This window comes from Mustela nivalis, assembly GCF_964662115.1.
Source record: "Mustela nivalis genome assembly, chromosome: Y".
Lineage (NCBI taxonomy): Eukaryota > Metazoa > Chordata > Mammalia > Carnivora > Mustelidae > Mustela > Mustela nivalis.
In genome coordinates, this window is record NC_139041.1 from 29,952,305 (window position 1) to 29,979,566 (window position 27,262).

Genomic DNA, 27,262 nt, shown 5'->3' on the forward strand with positions numbered 1-27,262 from the left:
ACTAGTTTCTAACTACAACTAAAAAAAGTTTAATGAGTTATGGCACTTTGGCACAGTTTAATCTTAAAATGGGTCTATGATAATTACATAATATTAGTTTTAAAAGACATAATAATAAGGTCATGCAAAATAGCAGAGAAGGAAGCTTTGGGAGGCAGTCACATTAAAATCAACCATTATGCTGGTAAACAGAGCAAGTCAAGAAATGAGATGTTTGGAAGATGCAGAGAAAGGGGAACCCTCCTACACTGTTGGTGGGAATTTACAAGCTGGTACAGCCACTCTGTAAAACAGCATGGAGGGAACCTCGGAAAGTTAAAAATACAGCTACACTATGACCCTGCAATTGTTCTTGGGTATTTACCCAAAGAATATGAAAAAAACTAATTCAAAGTTTTCATGTAGTGGTGATGTTGATTTCAAAACAATGTGACTATACTTGATACTTACTGCGTTATATATTTCAGGATGGTTAAGATGCTAAAAAGTTGATATATGCTTTTTACTACACTTAAAAATAATCGCATTGAAAATAAAACTAAAAACTATCCCAATCTTTCCTAGATTCTTCCCTGAAATTTGTCAGGTATACAAGAAGTAGAATATGTGGTCTGACTGACTAGGTTTCAAATCCAGCTTTAAGTTATTACCAATGAGACTTTGGACAAGTTAGGATCTGGTTCCCTTGTCTAAAGTGGAATAATATTATTTGTTCTTAACGATGTTACCTTTTTCTGAAGATTAAATGTCTAGACTAACTTGCAATAAGGAAGGCATAAACACCAGTTATCATCATACTGTCCAGATTTTCTATAATGATCCTGAATGACATTTAAGATCAGAAATATCTATGAAGAGTTATTGTATTATCATAAATATTACTTTTTTATCCCCAGGGGAATGAAGTTGTCATCTACTGACAATATCATGGTGAGATTGAGACAAGACTTGTGACTGCTTTGGGAACCTAGAAACTAGGGTGGATCTTCCTCCTACATGGGTTTATATTCCACATTCTCCAGTGGGCTGAGCTCTAAGCTATCTCTGGCAACCCTAGTCTCTTCAGAATGGTACCCCTACCTTTTTTGAGCTGAGAACTCAGCCAGAATAGGTCTGGATGGAGCTCCATAAGATTTCCAGCTATCAGTGAAAAGTGTTATTAAATATTACAGGAGGAATAGATGATGAAATCTAGGAAACCGCAGCTCCTCCCCTGCCAATCTGTTATACTAGGACCCACTTCAGGCCTCACTATATGCCCAGAGATTGTAGGCAAGTAACTTACCCTGTGCCACATTTCTTCACTTTAAATGGAATGCCACATGCCCCTGCATCCTTTTAGAACTTCCAGGAGGCAACCATGAGCTAGCAGATGCAAACTAACACCAGCCTTGAAAAGTATCATCTGTACAAATGTATACCTGCTACAAACTTGTCTTCAGTTGGCTTCAGTTGTCTTCAGTAAAGTTTTTTTGGTTAGGAGATATTTGAGATCTGTCTATATGTCATAGACATATATATTTAAGATTTTATTTATTTCTTTGAAAAAGAGAGTGTGAGAATGACCAGAGACCAGGGGCAGAGGAACAAGTAGAGTCCCCTCTGAGCAGGGAACCTGATGTAGGACTCAATCCTAGGTGGGATCATGACCTGAGGTGAAGGCAGATGCTTAACTGACTGTTACCCAAGTATCCTGGGTAGGGAATATATATAAATCTAATGTCATCAGGTCTTTGACTATTTTTGTTGCAAGGTTTGTTTTTGTTTTTTTCCCTTTTCTGTATCAATGCAATTATGTGACTATTATTTAGTTTGTTCAGGTTTTCTATTTCTCCCTCATTCAGTCTCAGAAGATTGTGTGTTTTTAGGAATTTATGTTTCTTTTAGGTTGTTGAACTTGTTGGTGTAAAATTTTTCATATTTTTCTTATAATTCTTTGTATTTCAGTCATGTCAGTTTATTTATTCATCTTGGTCCATCCCCTCCATTTGCCAACCATCAGTTTCATTAGCTCTTTTTTGGAAGTTTGACTTATTGTTTTGTTTGGAACATGTTCCTCTGTTTCTTTATTTAAAAAGTACTTTATTTTCTGTTTATAAATTAGGCAGAACAGCTAGTTCTCTAAACTTCAAAGAATTGCTTGTGTAGCAGTCTCCCTTCTGTAGAATGCATGTGTCTGGTGGATTTGATTGGCTGGCTAGAGGTACATGAGACACAGGTTGAGGTTGGGCCTGGGGTGTTTCATGGCCATGCCTCCCTACAGGGAATCCTGGGGAATGCTAAGATTCTGGTACAGATAAGTGTCCTGATACAGATGAAGTCTATCAAATATTTAAAGAAGACTGAATACTGTTCTCAGACTTCCAAAAAATAAACAGGAAATAATTCTTCCCAATTTATTTTATAAGCATTACCTTGATATCAAACCCACATAAAGATAGTACAAAAAATGAAAATGATAGGAGTTAAAGCAGGATTGGCCCAGAGGTATCTTGCTATCCTCTGTACCATGCTGGAGCTACAACAGGAGACTCTTAGCACTGGTGTGACCTATAAGTCCAGAGTTCAGTGAGGTGATGGGCCAGCTATAAAATTTGGGTCCTGCTTCCATCTGTACTATTAGATAGAAGAGGTATATAAACAAAGGCACTCTGTAGCACCTCCAAATCTGGCGTGAATTCTAGTAGTTTCCCCTCTATGGTTCCAATTCTCTAGGGTCAATAAATGGGTTTACTGAGAATTTTGCTGACCTTCAAAATATGATGTGTTTTTGTTCTTTTTGTTTTTGTTTTCTCTCAGTTCCAATTTGGGAAAGTATGCAGTTCCATAGTTCTATTCCTCCAACTGCAGTTCACATTATCATGGAAGGACATTGCCATTGTGAACCTATGTCTCTCCTGACATTCTTTATATGGTTCCTTCTTCCTTTGTTGTGCAGATGTTTAGTCAGCCCTCAGTTTTTCTTTAGAAGGAGTTGCTCTATATGTAGGTGAAGATTTGACATGTCTCTCGGAAGAGGTTAGTTCAGAATTTTCCTATGCTGCCATCTTGGGACCCCTGCAAAACAATCTTAATTATGACAGATGACTTTGTTCTGTAGTATCTGAGATCTTTTCTTTATTTGCAGCCCCTGTTTGAGGTGGGGGGAAATACAAATGGAATGCCTAAAAATAAAACTTAAAACTACATATTAAATGTTGAGAGACTTGGCATGTGTTGCTTCTATATGTCTTAGTTTTTTCCTCCAAAAAATAAGATTTTTACCTTCACAAGAGAGATGCTGGGGTAAATCTAAAACACTTGGGATAGTGCCTAGGACAAGCACTATGTAGATGATGTTATTTTTAGCCATGGATTCCCCCAAACTATTCATCAATATCCTCCAGCACAACTGGTGAAGAGTAGAGGCTCTTCAACTAAAAAATGTTTATTATAACCTTCTAGATATATAACCACTGCAAGACGTTACCGGTGGAACATAAGAAAATACTGTCTGGAAAGATTTCTTGTTCTTAGACTCAAGACTCACTTTGTCTACTCAGAGGGATATAACAAGAGTAAATTTATTTGGAGTGTTTCGTCATGATTATATATATGTATATATTTTTAAATACACCATTCTGTGAATGATTTTTGACCTATTTTACCCTTTAAAATTTTTTCTTTGGGGCGCCTGGGTGGCCCAGTGGGGTTAAGGCCTCTGCCTTCGGCTCAGGTCATGATCCCAGGACCCTGGGATCGAGTCCCGCATTGGGCTCTCTGCTCAGCTGGGAGCCTGCTTCCTCCTCTATCTCTGTCTCTCTCTGCCTACTTGTGATCTCTGTATGTCAAATAAATAAAAAAAACTAAAAAAAAAAAAAAAAAAAAAAGTTTAAAATTTTTTCTTTGGAACCAGTATATGCACTGAAGTCTGTAGTGTTGCTCAAAAGAGAGCTAAATTACGTCCAAATGGGACATTTAATCCTACACATAATCTCACTTGGATTTTTACATGCTGAGGAAACTAATTCAACTCCATTGAGGCAGCAATTAATTGTATCATTACAGAGCCAGAAGCTCTCCCTAAAGATACCTAAAAAACTCACAACATGTAGACAATACAGGCACTTTAAAGAGAATAGCCTAAAAAAATTTTTACACTAGGCAAATAACACCTATTCAAGTGATTAAACTTAACATCCCAATAATAGGACAAACTGATTCATATGATGGAGTAGGACAATTAGATGTGATGTATGATCCTATGTTGGAAATTGCATAAGTAAAAGAAAATGTTATAAGGTTGATATTAGGCTAATAGTCAGAATTTCTATAAGGTCTGTGGATTACATAACAGTATTGTAGTAATATAAATTTTCCTAGTTTTCACAATTGATCTATAGCTGTGTTAGAGACTATGCTTTTCTTGATATATGTACATTAAAATGTTCTAATTAAAGTATATTTATAACTTATTTTTGGTGGGTTTGGAAAAACAGTGTTTCAAAAGTAGCAGATCATGTCATCCCAAAATGTAACACTTTGTTACATAGAGTATTTTAAGTTGAAGGTGTTTGAAAAAATAGCATGTACAAAGAGAGGCTTTCTCAAAATTCCCCTATCTGACTAAATGCAGATCTTCTAGAAGGAACTCAACTGTCATTAAATCCCCTTCCTGGGAGTTTTATAAAGTAGGGAAGATTGACTCTTGTCATAATAGAGGACACTACAACACAGCACACCCAGACAATGTTGTCACAAACTAATTTACCTGTCTTGTATTTTTCTGAAGTACCAATCATCTTTCCTAAATGTAATTTACTCTTTCCCTGTTAAATTGTTATGTATTCCTATATTTTAAATCACTTCTTTGGTTTACTCAGTTTTCCTGGGTATTCCCCACGTACACAGGAGTTATAGTTGTTAATAAATTTCTGTGTGCTTTATCTTATTAATCCATTTGTTTTCCCAGGGGTCTCAGGGAGAACAAAAAAGTAGAGACAAAGTTATGGTTCCTCTCCTATGGTGTGGTAGGTAATTTAATGTGTGTATTGTATATGTATTGTTTCCCTTGATTTGGCCAAATATTAGTCTACATGTTACTATAAAGGTATTTTTCAGACATAATTAACATTTAATCAGTAGAGTTTGAATGAAGCAGATTACCTTTTTTACTAGGGACACAATTCTCATTCAATCAGTTGGGGAAAATTTTAAGAAAGAAAAAATAAAAGAATGAGGTCCTTTGAGGAGAGAGGAACTCTGCCTGCAGTTTGTATTTAGACTCTAGTGCAGAGAGCTTCCTTTCTTCCATTCCTTCTTATCCAGTTTCATGCCCATCTCCCTCTACTAGAAATTTAATATTCTTATACATAATATAATAGTAATTTATTTTCTAGAATAGTAATAGAAATAGTAATTTATTTTCCAGTAATTATTTTCTTTTTTCCCAAATTCCCCTTAACACAAAAATTAGTAGAAATTTTAAGTCTCTCTTGCCTAACTGACATGTACTACTACCCAGTAGCTGCCAAGTAATTACTCAGAGTCATCTCAGTGCCAATTCCAGTGATTCACATTCCTACTGGAAGTGATAGCCATGATATCCTCTCTGCAAGGCAACATGCAGAATAAACGAAGACAGAAGAAAAATCTTCATTAAAATGCCTTCACAGGGTGCCTGGGTGGCTCAGTGGGTTAAGCCGCTGCCTTCGGCTCAGGACCTGATCTCAGGGTCCTGGGATCGAGTCCCACATCGGGCTCTCTGCTCAGCAGGGAGCCTGCTTCCCTCTCTCTCTCTCTCTCTCTCTGCCTGCCTCTCCATCTACTTGTGATTTCTCTCTGTCAAATAAATAAATAAAATCTTTAAAAAAAAATAAAATAAAATAAAATAAAATGCCTTCACAGCTTTCCCAAGGGTAGGTGAATTGCAACTTTCTAATTGTCAAGAACAAAATCCACAGTTACTTGAGTTCTCATCTTCTCTAAACCTAGATCCTATCAATTATCAAATTATACATGCTCTGATTTCAAACTGCATCTAGTATGTGAGTACTTATCATCTACAGTTGAATCTTTTCAGAGACCTCTGAGGTGATCAGCTCTACTCTCAAATCTGCTATCAGTACTATCCTTTTCTGACCTAAATGAAATCACAGTATTTATGTCTCATACATTACTTTGTAATTTATGCAAAAAGAGAAGACTGAAATTCTTAAAATAACCTGGAAAATCCTTCATGATTTTCACAAGTCATCCCATGCTCCCCTAATATAAACTTCCCTGTCTGATCTCAGACCTTATACATCTTTGGATCTCCATCTGTTTTTGCAATGTTGACCTTCATGTGTAGGCACAAGTCCTTCTCAGGTCTTGGAATTGGCTATAACTTTCCCCTTGAACACCCTCCTTCAGACATTTGTATGACTCACTTTGTTCTCTTGAAGTATTGCTTTGGATGATAGTTAATGAAGCTTCTGTGCAGACTTTCAACTCATTCCTTCACTTTTTCTTGTACAACTTCTAATAAAGTAAATATTAGTCATCCCATATTTATTAATTTTATATGCATTTTCTCCCACTATGAAGCCAATTTCTCAAGTGTGTACATTTTGTTTACTGATTTATCCTTGGCTACTAGAACACTGTATGTTATAAATTACTGTCAATAAATATTTGTTGAATGGGGAAAGTTATTTTTTAAATTAAGTGTAGGGAATCATATCAACTGTGTTGTTGTTGTTGTTTTTGAGGGGGCATGCTATAAAACATAACTCAGGTTGGAAGTACTGAAATTTAACAAAAAGTTTTGACTATGTATATCTTTCAACAAAAGTGTTTCTGTGCGTTTGGGAATCTTTATTAAAATACCAATTTAACTTTGTATCTTGAGCCATGGTTTTCCTCCATGTGAAACTGAGGATAATAGTATTTACCTTTAGGTGTTTTGTTTTGTTTTGTTTGTTTGTTTGTTTGTTTGTTTTTAAAGATTTTATTTATTTATTTGACAGAGAGATCACAAGTAGGCAGAGAGACAGGCAGAGAGAGAGAGAGAGGAGGAAGCAGGCTCCCTGCTGAGCAGAGAGCCCGATGTGGGACTCAATCCCAGGACCCTGAGATCATGACCTGAGCCGAAGGCAGTGGCTTAACCCACTGAGCCACCCAAGCGCCCACCTTTAAGTGTTTTGATGAAGGATTAAATGAAATAATATATCTGATATTGGTTTAATATGATAAAATACTGGCTTCTGTCTATGTATCTTTCTAGTTTTAAAAAATTCTGGGAGTGCCTGGGTGGCTCAGTGAGTTAAAGCCTTTGCCTTCACCTCAGGTCATGATCTCAGGGTCCTGGGATCGAGTCCCACATCAGGCTCTCTGCTTAGCGGGGAGACTGCTTCCTCCTCCTCTTTCTGTCTCTCTGCCTACTTGTGATCTCTCTCTGTCAAATAAATAAATAAAACCTTAAAAAATAAATAAATATAATTCTATAAACTAAATGTAATATACTAATAAAGTTAAGACCTTTATGCAAATTTAAAGTCCAAATACAAAATTTAGACATTAAAATACATCTCTTCACCCAAACCGAATTATTAACCTATTTTCCCACATATGTATATGGGATACATATACATATATATATATATATGGAAAAAATATATATGTAGAAATACATATATATAAGAAATATATATATGTAGAAAAGTAGACATACATGTTTAAGGCCAAATGTATGCTCACTCTCTGTGTCCAGGACTATGAGTGTTAAAGAAATAGAAATATCTTGGGAATCTGTTTTAAAAATGACTAAATTTGGGGGGCATATGAGTGGTTCAGTCAGTTAAGTTTCTGCCTTTGGCACAGGTCATGATCCTAGGATCCTGGGATAGAGCCCTGCTTCTGTTGGGGCTCTCTGCTCAGGAGGATGTCTGCTTCTTCTCCCTCTGCCTATTGCTTCCTCTGTTTGTGTGTTCTCTCTCACTCTGTTGAACAAACAAAATCTAAGAAAAAAAAAGAGCAAATCTGGAAGCCAAGCAGTTCTAAACCTGAGAAACAGATGTATAGGAGACAATAACTAACAAAATATACCATCATCACCACCACTATTACATCAAAACCAGGTTTGCTATTATTTTTTAGCATTGGTAACAATACAAGTATCAACACAAAGTCTTAAAGCTAAGAAAATATGGCTCTTCGATGAGTGAATTTCATTAAAAATTGGATTTGGGGGCGCCTGGGTGGCTCAGTGGGTTAAGCCGCTGCCTTCGTTCGGCTCAGGTCATGATCTCGGGATCCTGGGATCAAGTCCCATATCGGGCTCTCTGCTCAGCACGAAGCCTGCTTCCTCCTCTCTCTCTCTGCCTGCCTCTCTGCCTACTTGTGATCTCTCTCTCTGTCAAATAAATAAATAAAATCTTAAAAAAAAATTGGATTTAGCTCCTTATTTTCCTACATATATAGTTTTCCTCTTAAGCTACATTTCCTATGTGAACTCTAGCACCTAAAATCATGGCTGAACAAAGTATGGGCCCACAGCTGAAAACAAGGAGTTTTCCTTTGTGGTCTTCACTCAGCTATTTAACCTCTCTGTGCTGCTTCATCTTATATGAAATAGTCATACCAATGTTCTTTATCTATATATCCTTAAAGCATTAAGAATAAAATGCCACAAAAGATGAGAAAATACAGCAAATAAATTATAAACACCAGATAAATATGAATCATATAAGGAATTATTAAATCCTAAAGTGTAAGTAACACCTATAAGCTAGTTACCTCCAACTGTCATCCAATTTGTTTGTTCTTATGAACTTCTAGATAACTTGCTGTTATAGACTACAGAATTAAGGCCACAAATAGAATATGCAGAAATAAATGGTAGGAAAAACTGCAAAATTAAAATTATTCAGTGGTTTATCCTGTTTATTCATAGCTATACCAGCTCTTCAATTATCTCTCAGAAACTGTATTTGTGTCTTTCTCTAGTTATACAGTATAAACTTGAAACTGAATTATCCTATTCCTGGTGCTTTCATTGACCTCCTTTTTGTTTTATGTGTGAAAGGCTCACATCCTCCTCTTCTCGCTTTGGTGAAAATTATGTCTATGGAATTTTTCCTCAGAGAGGGCTCCTGTGATTGTACACATCCAAGACAACTGGGGAAGTGAAGGGAGATTATGGTCAGGATCTTCTTCATTAGCTGTGGTACAAGCCAGTCAAGTTTCATTCATAAGTAAGCTGAGAGATGAAGAAATCCCATGCACAGCCAGGAAGAAAAGGAGGAGTGCTCCTGGAACAGGGCCTAGAAAAATACACTGACTGTCACAGGTCATGGTTCCCAGGGTAACCAGACTCAGACTGAAGCTAACCAGACAGGGAAGAGGCCAAACCATCCCATGTACACTCAAATCAATCTACGAGCACAAGAAATAGATCAAAATTGGGGAATCTGGAAAACTTCTAAGACAGTCAAAAACCTTCATTGCACAGTCAAAATAAGCAGCCTAAGAACTGAGAAAAGAAACCATTCAGGTCATAGAAGGAAGTTCCTTTCTCACAAAGGTAAAAGACCAGGATTGCCTAGAGGTGACTTCTGGGCACAAGCATAGTTCAGTCCTGGTAAAAATCAATGAAGGAATGAAGAATCCCACTAATGCTGTACTGGACGCAGCCTTCTCAGAGCATTCATCTGACATCAGCACCTCCTCCCATGGGCCCTAACAATGATTAAATGAACCAGGATCCTGTAACCTCTGAACTGTGCTAGTCAACTCAATCTATGTTTATACTCTACAGCAATTAAGACAGCATTTGTTTGCTTGGATGTTTTTGTTTTTTATCTGTGTTTATTTTAATTAATTTTTTTAAATATTTTATTTGTTTATTTGACAGAGAGCTAGAGAGAGAGCACAAGTAAGCAGAGCGGCAGGGAGAGGGGGAGAGAGAGAAGCAGGCTATCCGCTGAGCAGGGAGCCCGATGTGGGACTCGATCCCAGGACCCTGGAATCATGACCCGAGCCGAAGGCAGCTGCTCAACCAACTGAGCCACTCGGGCGCCCCTATTTTAATTAATTTTCCTGTTACTTGATAAAAAGTCCCTTTACAAATTGCTACCTCCTTCTCAACTGAACCAAGAACAGGTATTTCTATATTTGGTCAGCATAGATGGCAATGATCAGAGATGCACTGTAGGCAGGAGAAGGTGCCATTCCTACATTCTAGGGAAAACCAGGGGGCTTTGGAGATATACAAAGAATGAGAGTGAGAGAGGAAGGACTGACTTCATAACATGGGGACACACTCTGAAATGAAAGGGCAGGGCTCTTTGCTCAAAATTATTAAGAATTTTAAGAGAGTGTCACCAGAGTATTAAGCCACACCAAGAGCCCTGCTTGTTCTTGGCTTCCTTTGGATTTAATTTCGGTCAGTTGTCTATAACCTGTGCTGATATAATAGATACTTTTTTTTGTAAAGTCAGTTATTACCTCCTGGTAATGAGGGAGCTATGTTCTATGAAACAGCTTTGATGTCCACAAAAAAGCACATTAAAATATGTAAACATGTATGATTGGAAATGATAATTTGCTTCACATTGGAACAAGTTTATAATTTTTAACATAGTAGGCTGTTGAGTATAAGTAATGCTTTCTCTTTCAATATGTTATTGGACCTCCTATTTTTTTTAACAGTTGTAATATGAATGGCTGCTAGGAAAATGTTAAAGAAATGCAAAGCTCTGTAAAACTACCAATTTTCATGATAAAAATTCCTGCTATTGTAACTGCATTGGTATTTGTAGAATCAGGGGGGAAAAAAGAACACTTAGTTTCTATAATAATTTGAAAATTGGGACAAGCAAAATTTTAATTTACATGAATATTATTATAATGCCTATATATTACAGTTGTAATGATGGAAAGCATGGATGTTTTAATGAGACAGATTATAACTTTACTCTTATATTGGTCCATAAAAAAAATTTAAAGCTCTTGGTTTGGGATTAGAGAAATTTGTTGTGCTTAAATGACATGGCTTCTGAGCCACCTAGTCAGAGTTCAAACTGCCTCTGGCTTTAACTGTGTGGGATGAAATGTGTGATCTTGAACAATACATTTAATATCTCTAGGATTTCCACATCTGCAAGGAGAATAACAGTGCCAGTCTTGTAGTATTCTGGGAGGATTTAAGGAGATATTACATGTGAAACTCCTTGGAATATAATATACTTTCAAAAAATGTTATAACTACTGCCATTATTATGGTCATGATTGCTGTTATTGTTGTTACTCTTATTATTACACAATGTCACACCTGTCTGTCTCTCAACGTAATTTCCTGTCACCTTCTCTCAGCCTAGGCAAGCTCTCACCAAACTCTCCAGCCCTTGCATATACTTGAAAATTTCTGTCTTCTTGTTGCCCTTGCTGTGCATAGACTGAGCAACCACCTGGAAAGGATGTTGTAGAGGTGAATTCAAGCCACTGGGAGGGAACTGGATTGAGTAGGATCCCCCTTAAATTTCCTCTTGGCATTCAGATTCCATCAGATGGACAAAGTGAATAGGAAAGTGAGTGGCACTGCAAGTTTGACATGCTGGAGAGCTGCCTTTGGCTCCTCTCGCCTTCCCCTGTGGTCTCCTGCACTCATTTGTAGCACACTAGCCCAGGGAGCCTTCTGTTACCATCACACTGAGTGCCAGTAAAGGTGCAGCAGGTGGGAGTCCTGGAGACACTCTGGGGTTGGGGACACATGGCCCCAGGGGCGGGCAGAGGCTCCTGAGACAGGCGGGTGGGGTTTTCAGGAGTGAAAGGCAGGCAGTCGTGCCCACTGCAGAGGGTAAGTGAAGTAAGTGTTATATACAGACATCCCTTCCTATGTGGGGGCAGGGTGCCACGAGCTGTTTCTCTAAGGGGATTTACATGAATGGATAGGGATTGCAGGGTCACCGGGGATAGTGGGGCACAGGCAGGTAGGGCAGATGGGAGAAGGCCCTGAAACTGAGACAAACACTTGAGGTTTATTTGAGAAAACAAAGGGTTGGGAGCCTTGCTGAGGTCACTTTCTTCTGTTTCTTCTCTACTTCTGGCCAGTACTCTATATAGAATTTAATAGGTAAAAAATAGGATGAATTTTAAGAACCCGGAGTTCCAGGGCTATTTCTCCAGCTTTGAAAATAGGTACAAATCTTTCCCAGGTCTACCCCAGAAAGAAAAATAAAATGCAATTTATCCTTGATGAAGTTCTAGAAAACAGGTGAGGTTTGGTGGGCTGAGGTCCGGAGCCGATGACCAAGAAAGGATTCTTGAGACATCTTTGGTGCAAAATGGTGGTTTATTAAAGCACAGGGACAGGACCCATGGGCAGGAAGAGCTGCTGCCCGGGGTTGTGAGGGATGGAGGTTATATACCTGGTGGTTGGGGGAAGGTGAGGAGAAGGGAGGTTTCAGCGGAGTTTTCATATGTTAAAGAGGGCCTACAAGGTGCCTGGAGGAGGCCTTGCCCTTGTGGCTTGATCAATGTTCTTTAGGTCAGCCATTAACAGCAAGATAGTTGGGAGATTCTTGGTGGAGTGTTATGATCCTGCTATCATCTACCTTCCCATCTACCTCAGCCTCCTCCAGTTTCATTTATGATGGGGAGGGAGACATTAGGGCTTGAGGAACTGAGAGTTATTTGCCTCTGGAAATTTGTGCTATTGATAAGGTAACTTCTTTTTTTTTTGTAGATCTCTAGGACATTTGTAGAGCAAGGGAGATTCCTGTCTTTTTTTTTTTTTTAAGATTTTATTTATTTATTTATCAGAGAGAGAGAGAGCAAGCACAGGCAGACAGAGTGCAAGGCAGAGTCAGAGGGAGAAGCAGGCTCCCTGTGGAGCAAGGAGCCCGATGTGGGACTCGATCCCAGCACGCTGGGATCATGACCTGAGCCGAAGGCAGCTGTTTAACCAACTGAGCCACCCAGGCATCCCAGGAGATTCCTGTCTTGCAGGATTGTGATCTCTGCAAGTTAAAACTATTTGTTTATCCGTTCATGCCAGTCAGGGGTGTCTGAGGAATGCTACACATATTATGGAGAGGAGCAGGTAGAGAGGGGGATGCAAGGCGCCAGCTTTTGCTTTGTCTTCAGCCAGCCTCCTGCTCCCTCATCATCCAGACCCTTCCTGGTTCCACTGGGCATGGGCTTTGGAGGTGGGCCACTGTCCAAGTCAGGCTCTCTTGGCACAAGGGTGCCAGAGTCCATGAAACTGAGGAAGGCTGGGACAGCCTCTGGTGGTTGCTTCATCCATCTTTGCCCTCAAAATATACAAGATGGAAGTGCACCCTGTGGTTCTGTTGCTGGTCTCAGCCTCTGCCTTTTCAATTGGGACTGAAAACCTCACCTCCATAATGGCTGTGCCCAGAGCATACTAACCCACTTATAATCGTAGCTTTAGTGAGAAGGAATTATTTCTGACATCTGAAACATTAATATTGAAGAGTTTGAATTGTCTGGGGAAGAAAGCAAGTTGCCTAGAGCCACAGGTTAAAAGTTTTGCACAGCTGGGTTCAAGGATCTTCCTCACTAAAGCAAGTCAGTTCAATGCAAGGCCCTGTTTTTTGAGCAACTACTGTGTCCCAGGTGCTATGGGAGACAAAGCAGGCTGCTCCCACCGCACATGCTTCCTGATGATTCTTAGGAACAGACTTGGGGACTGTGGTGAAAACTTATGCACTCATTAGTGATGAGGGAGCAGCAGGCTGGCTGAGGACAAAGCAAAAAGCTGGCGCCTTGCACCCCCTCTTCACCCTTTCCCCTCCATAAGTGTAGCATCCCTCAGGCAGCCCTGACTGCCATGAACAATAAGCAAATAGTTAACTTGCAGAGCTCACAATCCTGCTAGACAGGAGTCTCCCTTGGCTTACAAATGTTCTAAATCTCACTAACAAAGACAATTGATAGCAGGATTGTGACACCCCACCAAAAAGTCTCCCAAAGATCTTAATGTTAATGGCTGGTCTAAAGACAACATTGATCCAGCAGCAAGGGCAAGGCCTCTGGCAGGCCTGGAACATCCTGGCACCTTGTAGGCCCTCTTTAGCATATGAAAACTCCACTGAAACCTCCCTTCCCCTCACCTTCTCCCAACAGCAGGGTACATAACCTGCCATCCCTCACAACCCGGGGCAGCAGCTCTTCCTGCCCATGGGTCCTGTCCCCATGCTTTAATAAACCACCATTTTGCACCAAAGATATCTCAAGAATTCTTTCTTGGTCATCGGCTCCGGACCTCAGCCCACCAAACCTCACCTAGGTTCTAGAACTTCATCATATGGCGCCCAACGTGGGGCTGTGAGTCTTTACATTTGGACTCTGAGCTTCGGGGCAAAATTGGTGAGTACTTTCTCTCCTTTTCCTTTACGCTCATTCCAGGGCTTTTTCAAGGAGTATGGTCTTATTGGAACACTTGCATGTCAATTGCTCAGGCTGTAATCCTCTAGCCCATGGCTACTCCACGGGGAGGAGAGCGTCTGCCTTTTGGCTGTAAGCTAGTACCCTGGCCGGAATGGCAATAAGACCAAGAAACTTGATGGCCTCACTCTATTCCTGTTCTTATAGAAAGTTGTCTCTCTTGGGCATGGGACAGCCACCTAAGTCACCAGGACAGCTGCCAATCTTAAGACTCCCGTGTGAGGTTTCCTCCTGACTGATCTAATGTGATCCCCTCCACATGCCCGGTCTAGCCACTTCTGGCCGCGGGACCTCCACTGGGAGCCGGTCGAAACCAGTACCCGATTGAATTAAAATGCAACCGGGGACCATTTCCTAGGGAAGTTGGCTGTAAGGACCACATGTGTTGGAATGTCGCATAGACCATGATGGATTTCAGTCTTTTCTGTTTCTCGTCAGTGTCTTCTGCAACCCGCCTAAAGCTATGAAATTGAGTAATTTCCCTTGCCAAAACTTCTCTAGCGTTTTTGTGGGTTAATATGGCAAAACAGTATGCAGTCTTCAGGACATAGGATAGCATGGCACAAGCGTTTTGGTCCATTCACCGGGCACCCATCAGCAGCCTAGGATGCGATGGGGAAGTGGAGGGATGCCGGCACCCCTCCAGGGCCTTTTATGGCAGGAATGTCTTCCCAGGGAAGGCAGGATGGTGATCAATAGCGATATCTTGAGGGACGCCTCTGGTCGCTTTTGACACACAGGAACCTCTGACATATCCTGCGTGGGACGCTACCCAGGAGTCAGGGGGGATTTGGTAATGGACCTTCATTACTTTTCTGGAAGCATGGCCTCAGTAGGCTTCTTCAGTTCCCAAGGACTCTACCTTGGGGTGCCTTTTAACCCACTGGAAATAATTTGGATTGCAAAACTTAGGAAAGGACTGAGCTCCTGTAACACTGCATGGCCTCAGTGGGATCTATCAGTTAGATCTCCTCTGCAGGAAACAGGGCAAATGGACCTAGGGTGCCTGCATAGCTCATACCTAGGCCTTCATTGCTCTACACCAGGACCCCAGACTAAGGGGCTTTTGCAGAATGTGTTTGCCCGAATGAGTCAGCTAGTAAACTTTCTCCTGACATATTGGATGATAATTACGTAAATAAACCTTCTTCTAGTAAACCCAGGTTGCTGGGCCATCCCTAGCAAAGGGGATTCTGGCTTTATTTCTCTCTGTTACTCCTAATAGATGTGGGGGCTTCTCCCTCACTCACTTCCCGTGTTAATGGCTATAACTGGAGCCAACTGGGGTTGGTCTAACTCGAGACAGAGACCATAAGGAATATTCCCAAGCAGCTGCCGAAACTCTCTTTGTTTCGAGGAATTTTCCCTGTGTTCTCTGGCCTGACTTGGACTGCCTAACCCCTCCCCCCTTGCTGGTGGGAAAGCATGGCGTCTGCTCCTCTGTTGGGGCTTATGAGCTCTGAAACTGGGAATCCCTTCTCTGCCTCGTGGCAGCACTTTGTTTCCTCTGTTTTCCCCTTCTGTTTCTGCACCAAGGTGCGTGTAGCCTGCATGACTAGCCTCTAGATCATGTACCATGGCTCCTTCTCTCTTCACTGTCAAGGAGCAAAAAGAACACCCCCACTCCAGATCTTCCCACGCATGTCTCAGGTAAACATTCAAAGTGGAGTGGGCCCAGGTGGAACTAAGTTAAGTTTGTTGGTTTAATTAAGATAGATGCATCTTTAAAGTTAACAGCAGTAAATGTGAAGCTTTATTCTATCGAAGTTTACTGAAGGTCAAATAAGCTTGTGTTATTTATTAAAATTTGTTAGCAAAGAAATGACGAAACTGATGGTTAATTGTCTATCTCAAAGTTCTAATGGGTGATTGCTGAAGTAACTTTCAAAGTCTTTGGTAACCTGAAAGTTTGCTTGGATGACAAATGGAATTAAATTGTGGACATCTGTATCTTAACCAAACAGGATAAAATGCTAAGTCATTAATTATTGGATGTAGGTTTGTGCTTTTGACTTCTTACTGCAAAGAAACTAAGAGTATTTAAGTCTGCTGGTAAACTTGTTTTCCACTTAACTGACTCATAAATTTGCCACCTGAAGAATTCTGTTGTAGCAGTTCACAAAGGTGTTTCTAAGAATACAAAGTTCTGCTTAGTGTAACTAAGACTGATGGAAATAAAGGGAAACTGTATGTAGGAAAGTAGGAGATATGTAAGAAAGATTAAAGGAATGGGAATACATTTTGTTGAAGGTAAAGGAAGGTAATTTTGTCCTAAATGAGATGGTTGTTTGGAAGGAAATGGCTTGGGACAAAACCTGAATGCAAAGGAAAGTTGTAGAAGGTTTGTGAAGGGAAATCTTCAGAAAAGGAATTTTAGCTATAGTCAAGAATGGATTAAGATTGAAATGAATGGGTTTTAAAGGTACATTGGTACAAGACTGAAATTGTCTCTGTTCAAATTGTCTCTGTTCAATTGTCTCTGTTTTCTTAGATCAATTGATCTGCTGTTAAGAAAATGTAAATGGTTTTCTCTTTGCCTGCCCAGAAAAACCAGTTTCTATGCTTTCTTTTATCAGGTGTTTAACATCCCTAATTATATTTAGGCATGTGCTTCAACACTTTCTAAGATTTTAGCAAATGTTGACAAGATTTAAATTGTAAATCTCTTTAACTCAGGCTTTTCCTTGGTATGTGAAGTTGCTCATGAAGTACTACTGAACCAGTGACAAACATTGGGTTACATTTGGGAAAATACTATAACTATTCTAGAGATTCTACGCACTTCCTAAAGTTTTAACGTTTTGAGAGATCACCGCTTGATACTGTAATTATGGGAATGTTATGTGTCACAGAAATTGTAACCTGATTTCCTTGCAGCTAAATTGTATAAACTCTCCTCATCAACTCTAACCATATCCATTCTGAATTTTTGTCATTTATAATTGTTTTAATTCTCTTGTAATATTATCTTCAAGGAGATTCCTGTAAAGGACTTTCAGGACAAATATAGATATTTGATATGCTTGAAAATCCTAAAACTGAAATGGGTAAGAATTTCCAAAACGGACTAAAGCCGCATTCACCAGAATTAGTAACCTGGGACTAAATGAACTAAAAGATTATAGTGTTGTGTCTCTTAATGTTTTTTTTTTTTTTTTTTTTTTTTTTTAAAGATCTCTTAATGTTTTGTCTTACTTTAAACATTGCCGGTTCTCTCTAATGTTTGCTCTTCCAGACTAGGGATACTTTTTCTTAAGTTATCTGTAACTTTACAGAGATGTAAAAGTGCTCATTTGTAAAAGTGCTCAAAGCATTCACCTTTTCTCTCTATCTGAACCCTCTGAAACCAAAAGGTCTCAGTTAAGTATTCTTTCTTCCATGGCAATCAGTCATTTGCATAAGTTCAATAAGAATCTGTTCTCCTTTAACAGGACACCATTGGAAACATGGGTTATTTTACCAAGGCTTTGGCTGGAATGTCATATTTGAGAAAGACATGCATAGACTCAGATATGACCAGACAGCTTTAAAGGAACTAAGGTTGGCTTTATGAAACCTGGAGCCATAAAGCCCCTTGGGACTGTTGGCCTGATTGATACCTTGCTTACAGAGTTCCCAGCAGCCTCACCAGGTGAGTAAAGAATGTCACTCTTTGGTAGGTGCGGAGACTCAGAGGCATTCGCCCAAATTAACAGGCATTGCAGGCATGCCTGATGGCAAGTATGTGGCTTGGCTTCTGGCCCAGAGAGGCTACTAAAAGTTCAACCTAGAGATTCCTTATACAAAGTTCCAGCAAAGCAGATTCTAAAAGATCTATTGATCACTGTCACTGTTCTTGCTGAGCTTATGTAAATAATTAGGCCAAGTTTGTTAAAACTGGACTTGTTTCACAAGTGAATTAGTCCTGATTTGGCTATCTCTGGAAATGAGGGTTATTTTAGAGAGAAAAATTGTTTTAGTAACACCTTTATGGATGTTAAATTCTAGATTTGATTGTCTTTAAATGTTTGTTTACCTATGCTAAACAATTTGAGGTAAACTTCAGAGAAGTTACACAATAGCTCATTTAGATGATCTTCTTGCTTTTTATTTTGTGGGGATATTAGCAGACCCCACGGCACATGAGTAAACAACTGGAAAAATGGGATTGATTCCCCTACAATTGTATAACTTGACTAACACCTTGTGTGAGGCTGGGATAATGAAATTGCCTAAAAGCCAGCCTATTGCACTCCATAGGATTAACTATGGACTTGTGGAGATAATGGATGACCCCACATTCTTTATGATTGGGTTGAATGATCCATGGGGGACTCCCCTTATCTCTTGACAAGTTTTCTCACTTGCCAGTGATCCTCTGTAATCAGGATATTGTTAAGGCTGGACCACTCATTGGTTTCACCCCTTTGTCATATTTATCCTAGAGGCCACCTTTGTTGAGGTGCAATTGCAAATATTAGCTTTAGCAAAACCTAGAACAGCCTCCCTCATAAAAGAGCCTCAAAGCTCACTATGGGACAGTCCTTGACTGTAATGATGTCACACCAGGTCCAGATTTGTCTTAGAAGCCAAAGACCACCAATGGATGATGTAGGCCAACTAATTAAATATTGGACTATATGCCAGAAATAATACTTAAAATTTGTCAAACTTTAAACCTAGTTACCTATATGCCTGAACCTGACCTGTACTCCTTTCTCTATAGAGCAAAAAAGCTTATTGATCTTGCTTACTCTATTTGGCCAGATTTAAGATGCCCCTGTTAAAAATATGAATGACAGTTGGTTTTCTGATGACAGTAGTTTTCATAGAAAAAATAAAGAAAAGCTAGGTGTGCCAAAGTGCTCACTAGCACTTTTCAATTGCCAAAGCCTAAAAACATTAACACTGACTCCAAATATGCCTTCCTGGTACTACATGCCCATGGAGCTATTTGGAAGGAAAGGGGATTGCTGTCAATCCATAACTCCCCAATCCAATATGGGCCCAAGTTCCAAAACCCTCCTTATTGCTATACTAAGGATGGCCTTAGATGTCCTGACAGCAGCACAGGGTGGCACATGTGCAATTATCAAGACAGAATGTTGTGTGTACATTCCAGACTATCACAAAAATGTCACAGGACTAATAAAAGACATGAATACCCAGATTAAGGCCCTACAAGATCCTTCTCTCTCAGTGAATGGTTAAGTTCCTGGTTTGAAGGAGGACTATGGCCAAATCTCCTTTTCGGGCTTCTCATTCTTATCGCCTTATTAACTTTAATATGTTGCTTTGTTCCATGTTTCTCTACTTGGTGCCGAGACTCCATTGCTGCAATGACTTCACCACGACAGATGATCCTTACCACGCGCAAAGACACTCCTTCACTGTCAGCGCTGGATTTGGCTGCCTCCGCCTTTCGTAACTCCCCTATACATTCCTCCACTGATCAATATTGACCCCAGTAGGTAGGGACAGCTCTACGCCCCTATTCAGCAGGAAGAAGTTACAGAAGATGAGACCTTCCACTTTCAACCACCTTAAAGATTTAAGGGTCAAAATTGTTCAGGGGGGAATGATGAGGGAGCAGGAGGCTGGCTGAGGACAAAGCAAAAAGCTGGCGCCTTGCACCCCCTCTTCACCCTTTCCCCTCCATATGTGTAGCATCCCTCAGGCAGCCCTGACTGCCATGAACAATAAGCAAATAGTTAACTTGCAGAGCTCACAATCCTGCTAGACAGGAGTCTCCCTTGCCTTACAAATGTTCTAAATCTCACTAACAAAGGCGATTGATAGCAGGATTGTGACACCCCACCAAAAAGTCTCCCAAAGATTTAATGTTAATGGCTGGTCTAAAGACAACATTGATCCAGCAGCAAGGGCAAGGCCTCTGGCAGGCCTGGAACATCCTGGCACCTTGTAGGCCCTCTTTAGCATATGAAAACTCCACTGAAACCTCCCTTCCCCTCACCTTCCCCCAACAGCAGGGTACATAACCTGCCATCCCTCACAACCCGGGGCAGCAGCTCTTCCTGCCCACGGGTCCTGTCCCCGTGCTTTAATAAACCACCATTTTGCACCAAAGATGTTTCAAGAATTTTTTTTTGGTCATCGGCTCCGGACCTCAGCCCACCAAACCTCACCTAGGTTCTAGAACTTCATCATAAGCACAAATAATATACAGTGGCTACCAGCTGAATTATTACAATTATGGATCTCTCAGCTCAGTATCCCCATCTCTAAACCTCTCCTCATAGAAGGACAACAGGCAGGAAAGCAGGAAACAAATGTAAAACCCCGCCTATTACAAGTTATCAACCAGTGGGAGTTACTTTTATATACAAAAATACAAAAGATCTATGTCATTTTCATAGAAGTTTATGAGAAATAATATTTCTTAAAAATCTTAAAATTTTAGGGGTGCCTGGGTGGCTCGGTGGGTTAAGCCTCTGCCTTCTGCTCAGGTCATGATCCCAGTGATGAAGTTCTAGAACCTAGGTGAGGTTCGGTGGGCTGAGGTCCAGATCCAATGACCAAGAAAAAATTCTTGAAACATCTTTTGTGCAAAATGGTGGTTTATTAAAGCACAAGAACAGGACCTGTAGGCAGAAAGCGCTGTTGCCCTGTTATCCTGAGGAGTAGCTGATATTATATACACAGGAGTTGGGTAGGTGAGAACAAAGGGGGTGGTGCTAGTCTCTAAGGAATTTTGGAAGCAAGGTCTCCAAAGCTAGAGGGGCTAGCTATTGTTGGGAGAAAGGTTAGTTATTACTAGTACTAAAAATCTTCTTGTGAAACCTTTTAGATGTATATCGGTGGGCCATGTGCTTGGGAATGATTCTTGACACTATCTTGGAGATCTAGAGAGAAAGTTTCACATTTCTATCAAGTGTCCTTGTTAGTGAGATTTGGGTTTAGAAGAAATTTAACTTTATTTAGGGCTTGAGGAACTGAGTTATTTGCTTCTGGAAATTGTGCTATTGATAAGGTAACATCTTTGTTTGTAGATTTCTAGGACATTTGTAAACCAAGGTGATGAGGGAGCAGGAGGCTGGCTGAAGACAAAGCAAAAGCTGGCGCCTTGCACCCCCTCTTCACCCTTTCCCCTCCATATGTGTAGCATCCCTCAGGCAGCCCTGACTGCCATGAACAATAAGCAAATAGTTAACTTGCAGAGCTCACAATCCTGCTAGACAGGAGTCTCCCTTGGCTTACAAATGTCCTAAATCTCACTAACAAAGGCGATTGATAGCAGGATTGTGACACCCCACCAAAAATCTCCCAACTATCTTAATGTTAATGGCTGGTCTAAAGACAACATTGATCCAGCAGCAAGGGCAAGGCCTCTGGCAGGCCTGGAACATCCTGACACCTTGTAGGCCCTCTTTAGCATATGAAAACTCCATTGAAACCTCTCTTCCCCTCACCTTCCCCCAACAGCAGGGTACATAACCTGCCATCCCTCACAACCTGGGGCAGCAGCTCTTCCTGCCCAGAGGGTCCTGTCTCCGTGCTTTAATAAACCACCATTTTGCACCAAAGATGTCTCAAAAATTTTTTCTTGGTCATCGGCTCCGCACCTCAGCCCACCAAACCTCACCTAGGTTCTAGAACTTCATCAAAGGGAGATTCCTGTCTTGTAAGATTATGATTTCTGCAAGTTTTAACTATTTGTTTCTCACTTATGGCAGTCAGGGGTGCCTGAGAAATGTCACACACATTACCAAGGGGAGCGGGTGGAGAGGGGGTGCAGGGTGCCAGCTTTTGCTTTGTCCTAAGCCAGCCTCCTGCTACCTCATTACCAGAGCCCTGGGATTGAGCTCTGCTGAGCAGAGAGCCTGTTTTCCTCCACTCTCTCTCTCTCTCTGCTGCTCTTTCTACTTGTGATCTCTCTGTGTCAAATAAAAATAAATAAATAAATAATATGAAACAACTACAGTATTTCTTTTTCTTAACTCTTTGTCATCATCATCACTGTAATGCAAATTGTAAGGACCTATTTAGAAACTGTCCCTGCTCCCCTTCCTCCCGGGGATATACTTGGAGACAAGTCCCAGAAACCAGCTTCAGGTAACAAAGCCCAGACACAAAGGTGGGTCAGGCCAGGTGGAGACATCTGATCATACCCCACTGATCATACCCCAGTATGGTAGACTTTCTTCCTTTCAGAGAGTTGTCTCCTCTTTCTCTTCCACTCATTCTGTCAATATTCATATAACACAGAAGGCTGCTTTTTACCAGTTTTGTAGATGTTTACAAGTTTCAGCTCTTCTGTTTCTTTTGTAGATAAGTGCTGTGCAAGACCTAACTCTTTCTAAAGAAAATCCATGGGTGATATTCATGTGTAGCCAGAGACACCAGGGAGGAAAGAAGTGCATTTTCACTGCAGGCAAATGAGGCAAAGTGGAAGAAAGAGCCTATAGAAATTATATAATGTAGCTGCCAGATGAAATGGGCCAAAAATTCATCTTGCATGATCTTTTCTGAGTGTCCATTATTTAAATAGGCTTTCTAACCAGTTAGGTAGCATAGGGTTATGGAAATGTGTAACCAGAGAGGTGACATCCTGTGTCTGAAAAAAACTGAATGTCCAGAAAAAAGGTCCAGTGCTCCCATTCAGATAGTAGAATTGCAGCTTCCCATAAGAGCATGAACTAGGGAATTAGTCAGTCACCAAACTCTCCCTCCCCCAGAAGGAAATGAAATGGATGAATAAATAAGAAAGTTGGAGCTGCTTCTGCAGTGGCTTTTAAGGGTCTACTTAACACCTGACTTTGGTTCCCAGCGAGACGAATTTTCTCGTATACATGATTAGGAAAAGAGTTTCTGGAAACATTTCCTCAGGAGTGTTATTCATACTACGTTGTGTTTCAAAACAATCTCAAGTAGGAGCTTTTGAATATTTGGTCGTTTTTCTTTCATTTGCCATTTATTGGTGCAAAGTACGGCATTTCTAACAGTTCAAAGAGCAAAGGAGTCAGTAGTATTCAATACGGTGCCATTTTGAAAACTGCTTTTCATGTAAATCTGAGAGATGTAACTTAGAGCAGCAGAATTCAAAAACATCCTTTGCAGAAAATGCTCCATTTAAAATGTAGAGTTTGATTTTTTAATTAAATGGTCAACTTTAAGACATGAGATTCAACAGGGGCTTGTTAGCAATCACTTTCATTTTTAGAAAAATAAGGAACAGAAAAGAAAAATAACTTCCTCCTTGCTCGCCTAAAATCCGTACAACTTCAACTTGACATTTTGATTCGGGTGCTCACAGAAATTATAGCGATGAAAAAAACCATACATGTTACCGTGAGGAAACTTAAAAATAAGAACCAATTTCAGGAGAAGCCGGTTGAGGAGACAAAGAGGGCCGGGGTGGGGCGAAGGCCCTCGGCCCGCTCGAAAGCTGAGTCACAGGAATCGCACCCCTGCAGTGGGCGAGGCCCTCCAGCGCGGCCACCGCGCCCTCGCCCGGGGATGTCCGCACCAGACAAAGCCGGCTTCGCAGTGAGGGAATGCCTGTCCCCCTAGGTACCGGCCAAACCCTCAGTTACCCTGCCCCGTCCCCAAGAGCAGGTTTGCGCGGCTGTTGCAAAAATCCATTATGATAAAATAGACAGGAGGCGGGGGAAACGCATGATGCAGGAAGCGCTGGGGGGAGGGGGCTTTGGCTCCTTTTAATTTTCCGCCATCGTGGCGGTTGGGGTGCACCGGTGCACGCCGGGCTGGGGTCCCCCAAACGCCAGGCCGGCCCCCGGACCCGACGGAGATCAGGCGCGAAGGAGTTAAGCGGGCCAGCGGGTGACGTCACCTCATTTACATACGAGCGCGCATAAAGCAGCGCGCGGCCGCCCCGCCCGGCATTCGGCGGCGGCTCCTGAGCAGACCCATCTTCTCTCGCTCGCGCACCTCGCTCCGGTGAGCCCCGGGGCCCCTGCCTGCTGCCCTCGGTCCCTTCGCGCCCGGCGCCCGCGCTCGCCCCTCGGCGCCCGTCTCCCTGCGGAGGCGTCCCTACAGCCCAGCCCAGGGGTCCTCCCGGGAAGCCTGCCTTGGGGCCTAGGGAATGCCAGGCCCTTCCAGATGCTGGGGTACGGGGTCGAGAACTTAGGGGTCTAAAGACCACCCCCCCCAAACCGGGCGTTTGGCCGTGCAGCTCCGAGCGAGCATTTTTCTTCTCCTACCCACCGCCCCCCCCACACCCCACCCCGGGCATTCTGCACTGCCTCTTAGCGGGTGATGAAGCTGGAACAGAAAAATCCTTTGTTCTAACGCCCACCCAACCCGAGCCGGGAGCTTTGACAATTAACGTTTTTCCTGTAGTCTGATGGCTTCTTGCAGTCCCGTCTGTCCAGATTTAGGGTGGCTGGGCCATAATGGGGAGGACGGACATCCAACCCTTCTTGCAGGGGAATGGGTGCCGGAGTTGCCGAATTGCCCGTAAACGCAGATGTGGGCTGGTTTTCGGGGTGTGGGGCCGCTTTGTGGGCGGCCGGCTGCATTGTTGGGCGCGAGCTTAGGCGGCGGTAGGGCGGTGGTCGGGGTGCCGGCTGCTGCTGCCGCCTTTGTGAGCAGAAGAGAAAAGCAGCACGGGCCCGCATCTCTGGGGGAGAGCCATGTAAAATAGAAGCATTGTGCAGCCTCGGCTTCATTTTAAGAATTTCTACTCGATCCCACCCCCCACCCCTACCCCACTTGACATGGTTTCACTCTTCTAGCCAGATTTCAATTTTGGGACATTGTAACGGACACCCACGGGAGTCAATCTCCCTATTGGGGAAGATTCGCCTCCTAATGAGGCGGCGATCTTCCAGTTTGTTCCCCCGCATTTGGAAATAATGAAGAGGGGTTCTCTTTTTGTGTGTAGCAAGAGGACGAGCTGTAGCCTTCATGAAAGCGGAAGGAGGGAGAGGTGGGGTTTCAGGCGGGGGATGCGAGGGCAAAAGCGCATTTCTGAGCCGGGGGAGACAAGGGTGGATCGCTCGCTCGATCTCAACCCCTCTCTTGGCTTTGTATATGCAGCTTCCTCTGCAACCATGTCTGACAAACCCGATATGGCTGAGATTGAGAAATTCGATAAGTCGAAATTGAAGAAGACAGAAACACAAGAGAAAAATCCACTGCCTTCAAAAGAAAGTAAGCCCCCCCCCACCCCAACCCCAGAGAAAAATGTTGGACGGGAGGGAGGAGGGGAGGGGCTGGGAGCAGGACTGGGAAGGGAGGGGAGGAGGGATGGGGAACCAGGGAGTGCGGGGGAGGAGCTGACAGTTTTTGTGAAAAAACTGGGAAGGTTAATTAAGAATTTTTTGCAGCCAACAAACGACAGGGCTTTAATTTTTTTAATAATGATGGGATGTTTGGCATACTATATTATGCACTATGCCATTTTATGGTTTTTTAATGGTCCTATTTCCACGATGGTATGACTTAATACTTGGATTTTTGTGATATAGGAAGATAACTGTAAACGAAAAGTACGATAATCTTACACTTAGACTCTAGGCTGTACTGAGTCTGCCTAATGAGCTCACTCCATCTTTTTTTTTTTTTTTCTTCTTTTTTTTCTTTTTTATCTGTCCCAGCGATTGAACAGGAGAAGCAAGCGGGCGAATCGTAATGAGGCGGGCACCGCTGATATGCACTATACATTCCACAAGCATTGCCTTCTTATTTCTTTTTAGCTGTTTAACTTTTAAGATGCAAAGAGGTTGGATCAAGTTTAAATGACTGTGGTCCCCTCGTTCTTATCAAAGAGTTTGAACTACTGACTGGGAAGCCAAACCTCCTATACATCTGCAGGGGAAGGAAAATAACTTGTTTGCCGGCGAAGGAAGAAGCTGGGTGGACACAACTAGTAAAAACTAAGCTGGTCCTAGGTGTCTTGCCGGGCAGTAAACTGCAGTTTAGTCAGAGTGCCATTTTTTTCTTTGAATGATTTTAAGTATTGGAATGCACAATTTTTTAATACGCAAATAAAAAGTTTAAAATGTGGTTTGTTTGGGAAGAGTGGTTTATTCTCACCTGAAGTCCATGCAAGAGAACCTACTACTTGGTCTCATGGGGCAAAAATAAGTGACAAACATCTGATGATTTGGGAAAATGGGTTTACTCAGATACATAAAATACATCCTACAGATTAGTTAATTGAGAGATCATTTTATTAAGCTGACCTAATTCCCATGAGCAGTATCAAAGTTTTATCAAGAATATACTTGCAGGATGCCTGGATGGCTTACTTGGTTAAGTGACTGCCTTCTGCTCAGTTCATGATCTTGGAGTCTCAGTTCCATATCAGGCTCCTAGCTCAGGGGAGAGTCTGCTTCTCTCTCTGACCCCCCCCCCCTTCATGCTTTTCTGATTCTCAGTCTCTGGAAATACTTCCAATCTTAAAATTTTTGATAAGGTAACTGAATTATATAATCAAGAAAAGGTGGCAGCTTTTATGGTATATTTCTGGTATCAAACTGAACTTGGGTTATTTAATCAGTTGCTGGCATTGGCATACATAGAATTCAAGCAATCTTGTCAGATGAAAAATGAGCAAAATTAACAATTGCTTAAAAAGGGATTAATGCACTTGTGATTCACAATTATCTCATTTTTAATTAGAATGTAGTATTTGCTTTCTGGAAAATGATAAATACACATTCCATTAGTGAGAATTTTGGAATAATTGAGTTTCCTAATTTGAGTAATTAAAAATCCCTGTATCTTGAACAGTTACTTAGTACAAATCACTGACATTTGAACTAAGTTTAGTTTGATATGAACTATTTGACTTATTTCCAGGTTTATTAACATTAATTTCAAATTCTTTCAATGGTAGGTAAAAAAGTATAGCCTTTGTTTTTGGTCA

The 27,262-nt window shown here is 41.5% G+C and overlaps 2 protein-coding genes across 2 annotated transcripts in view; both read left to right on the forward strand.

Moving 5' to 3' along the window:
• Positions 1-27,262, forward strand: part of LOC309856875 (neuronal membrane glycoprotein M6-b-like) — a 197,948-nt gene that overhangs the window by 139,836 nt on the left and 30,850 nt on the right. The gene's annotated exons all lie outside the window — the stretch shown is intronic.
• On the forward strand, positions 24,182-26,397 carry LOC309856888 (thymosin beta-4). The gene is made up of 3 exons (XM_082718690.1): positions 24,182-24,327; positions 25,429-25,542; positions 25,989-26,397. The coding sequence occupies exons 2-3, from the start codon at positions 25,443-25,445 to the stop codon at positions 26,021-26,023; spliced, it is 135 nt and encodes a 44-aa protein (XP_082574816.1). The 5' UTR covers positions 24,182-24,327; positions 25,429-25,442; the 3' UTR covers positions 26,024-26,397.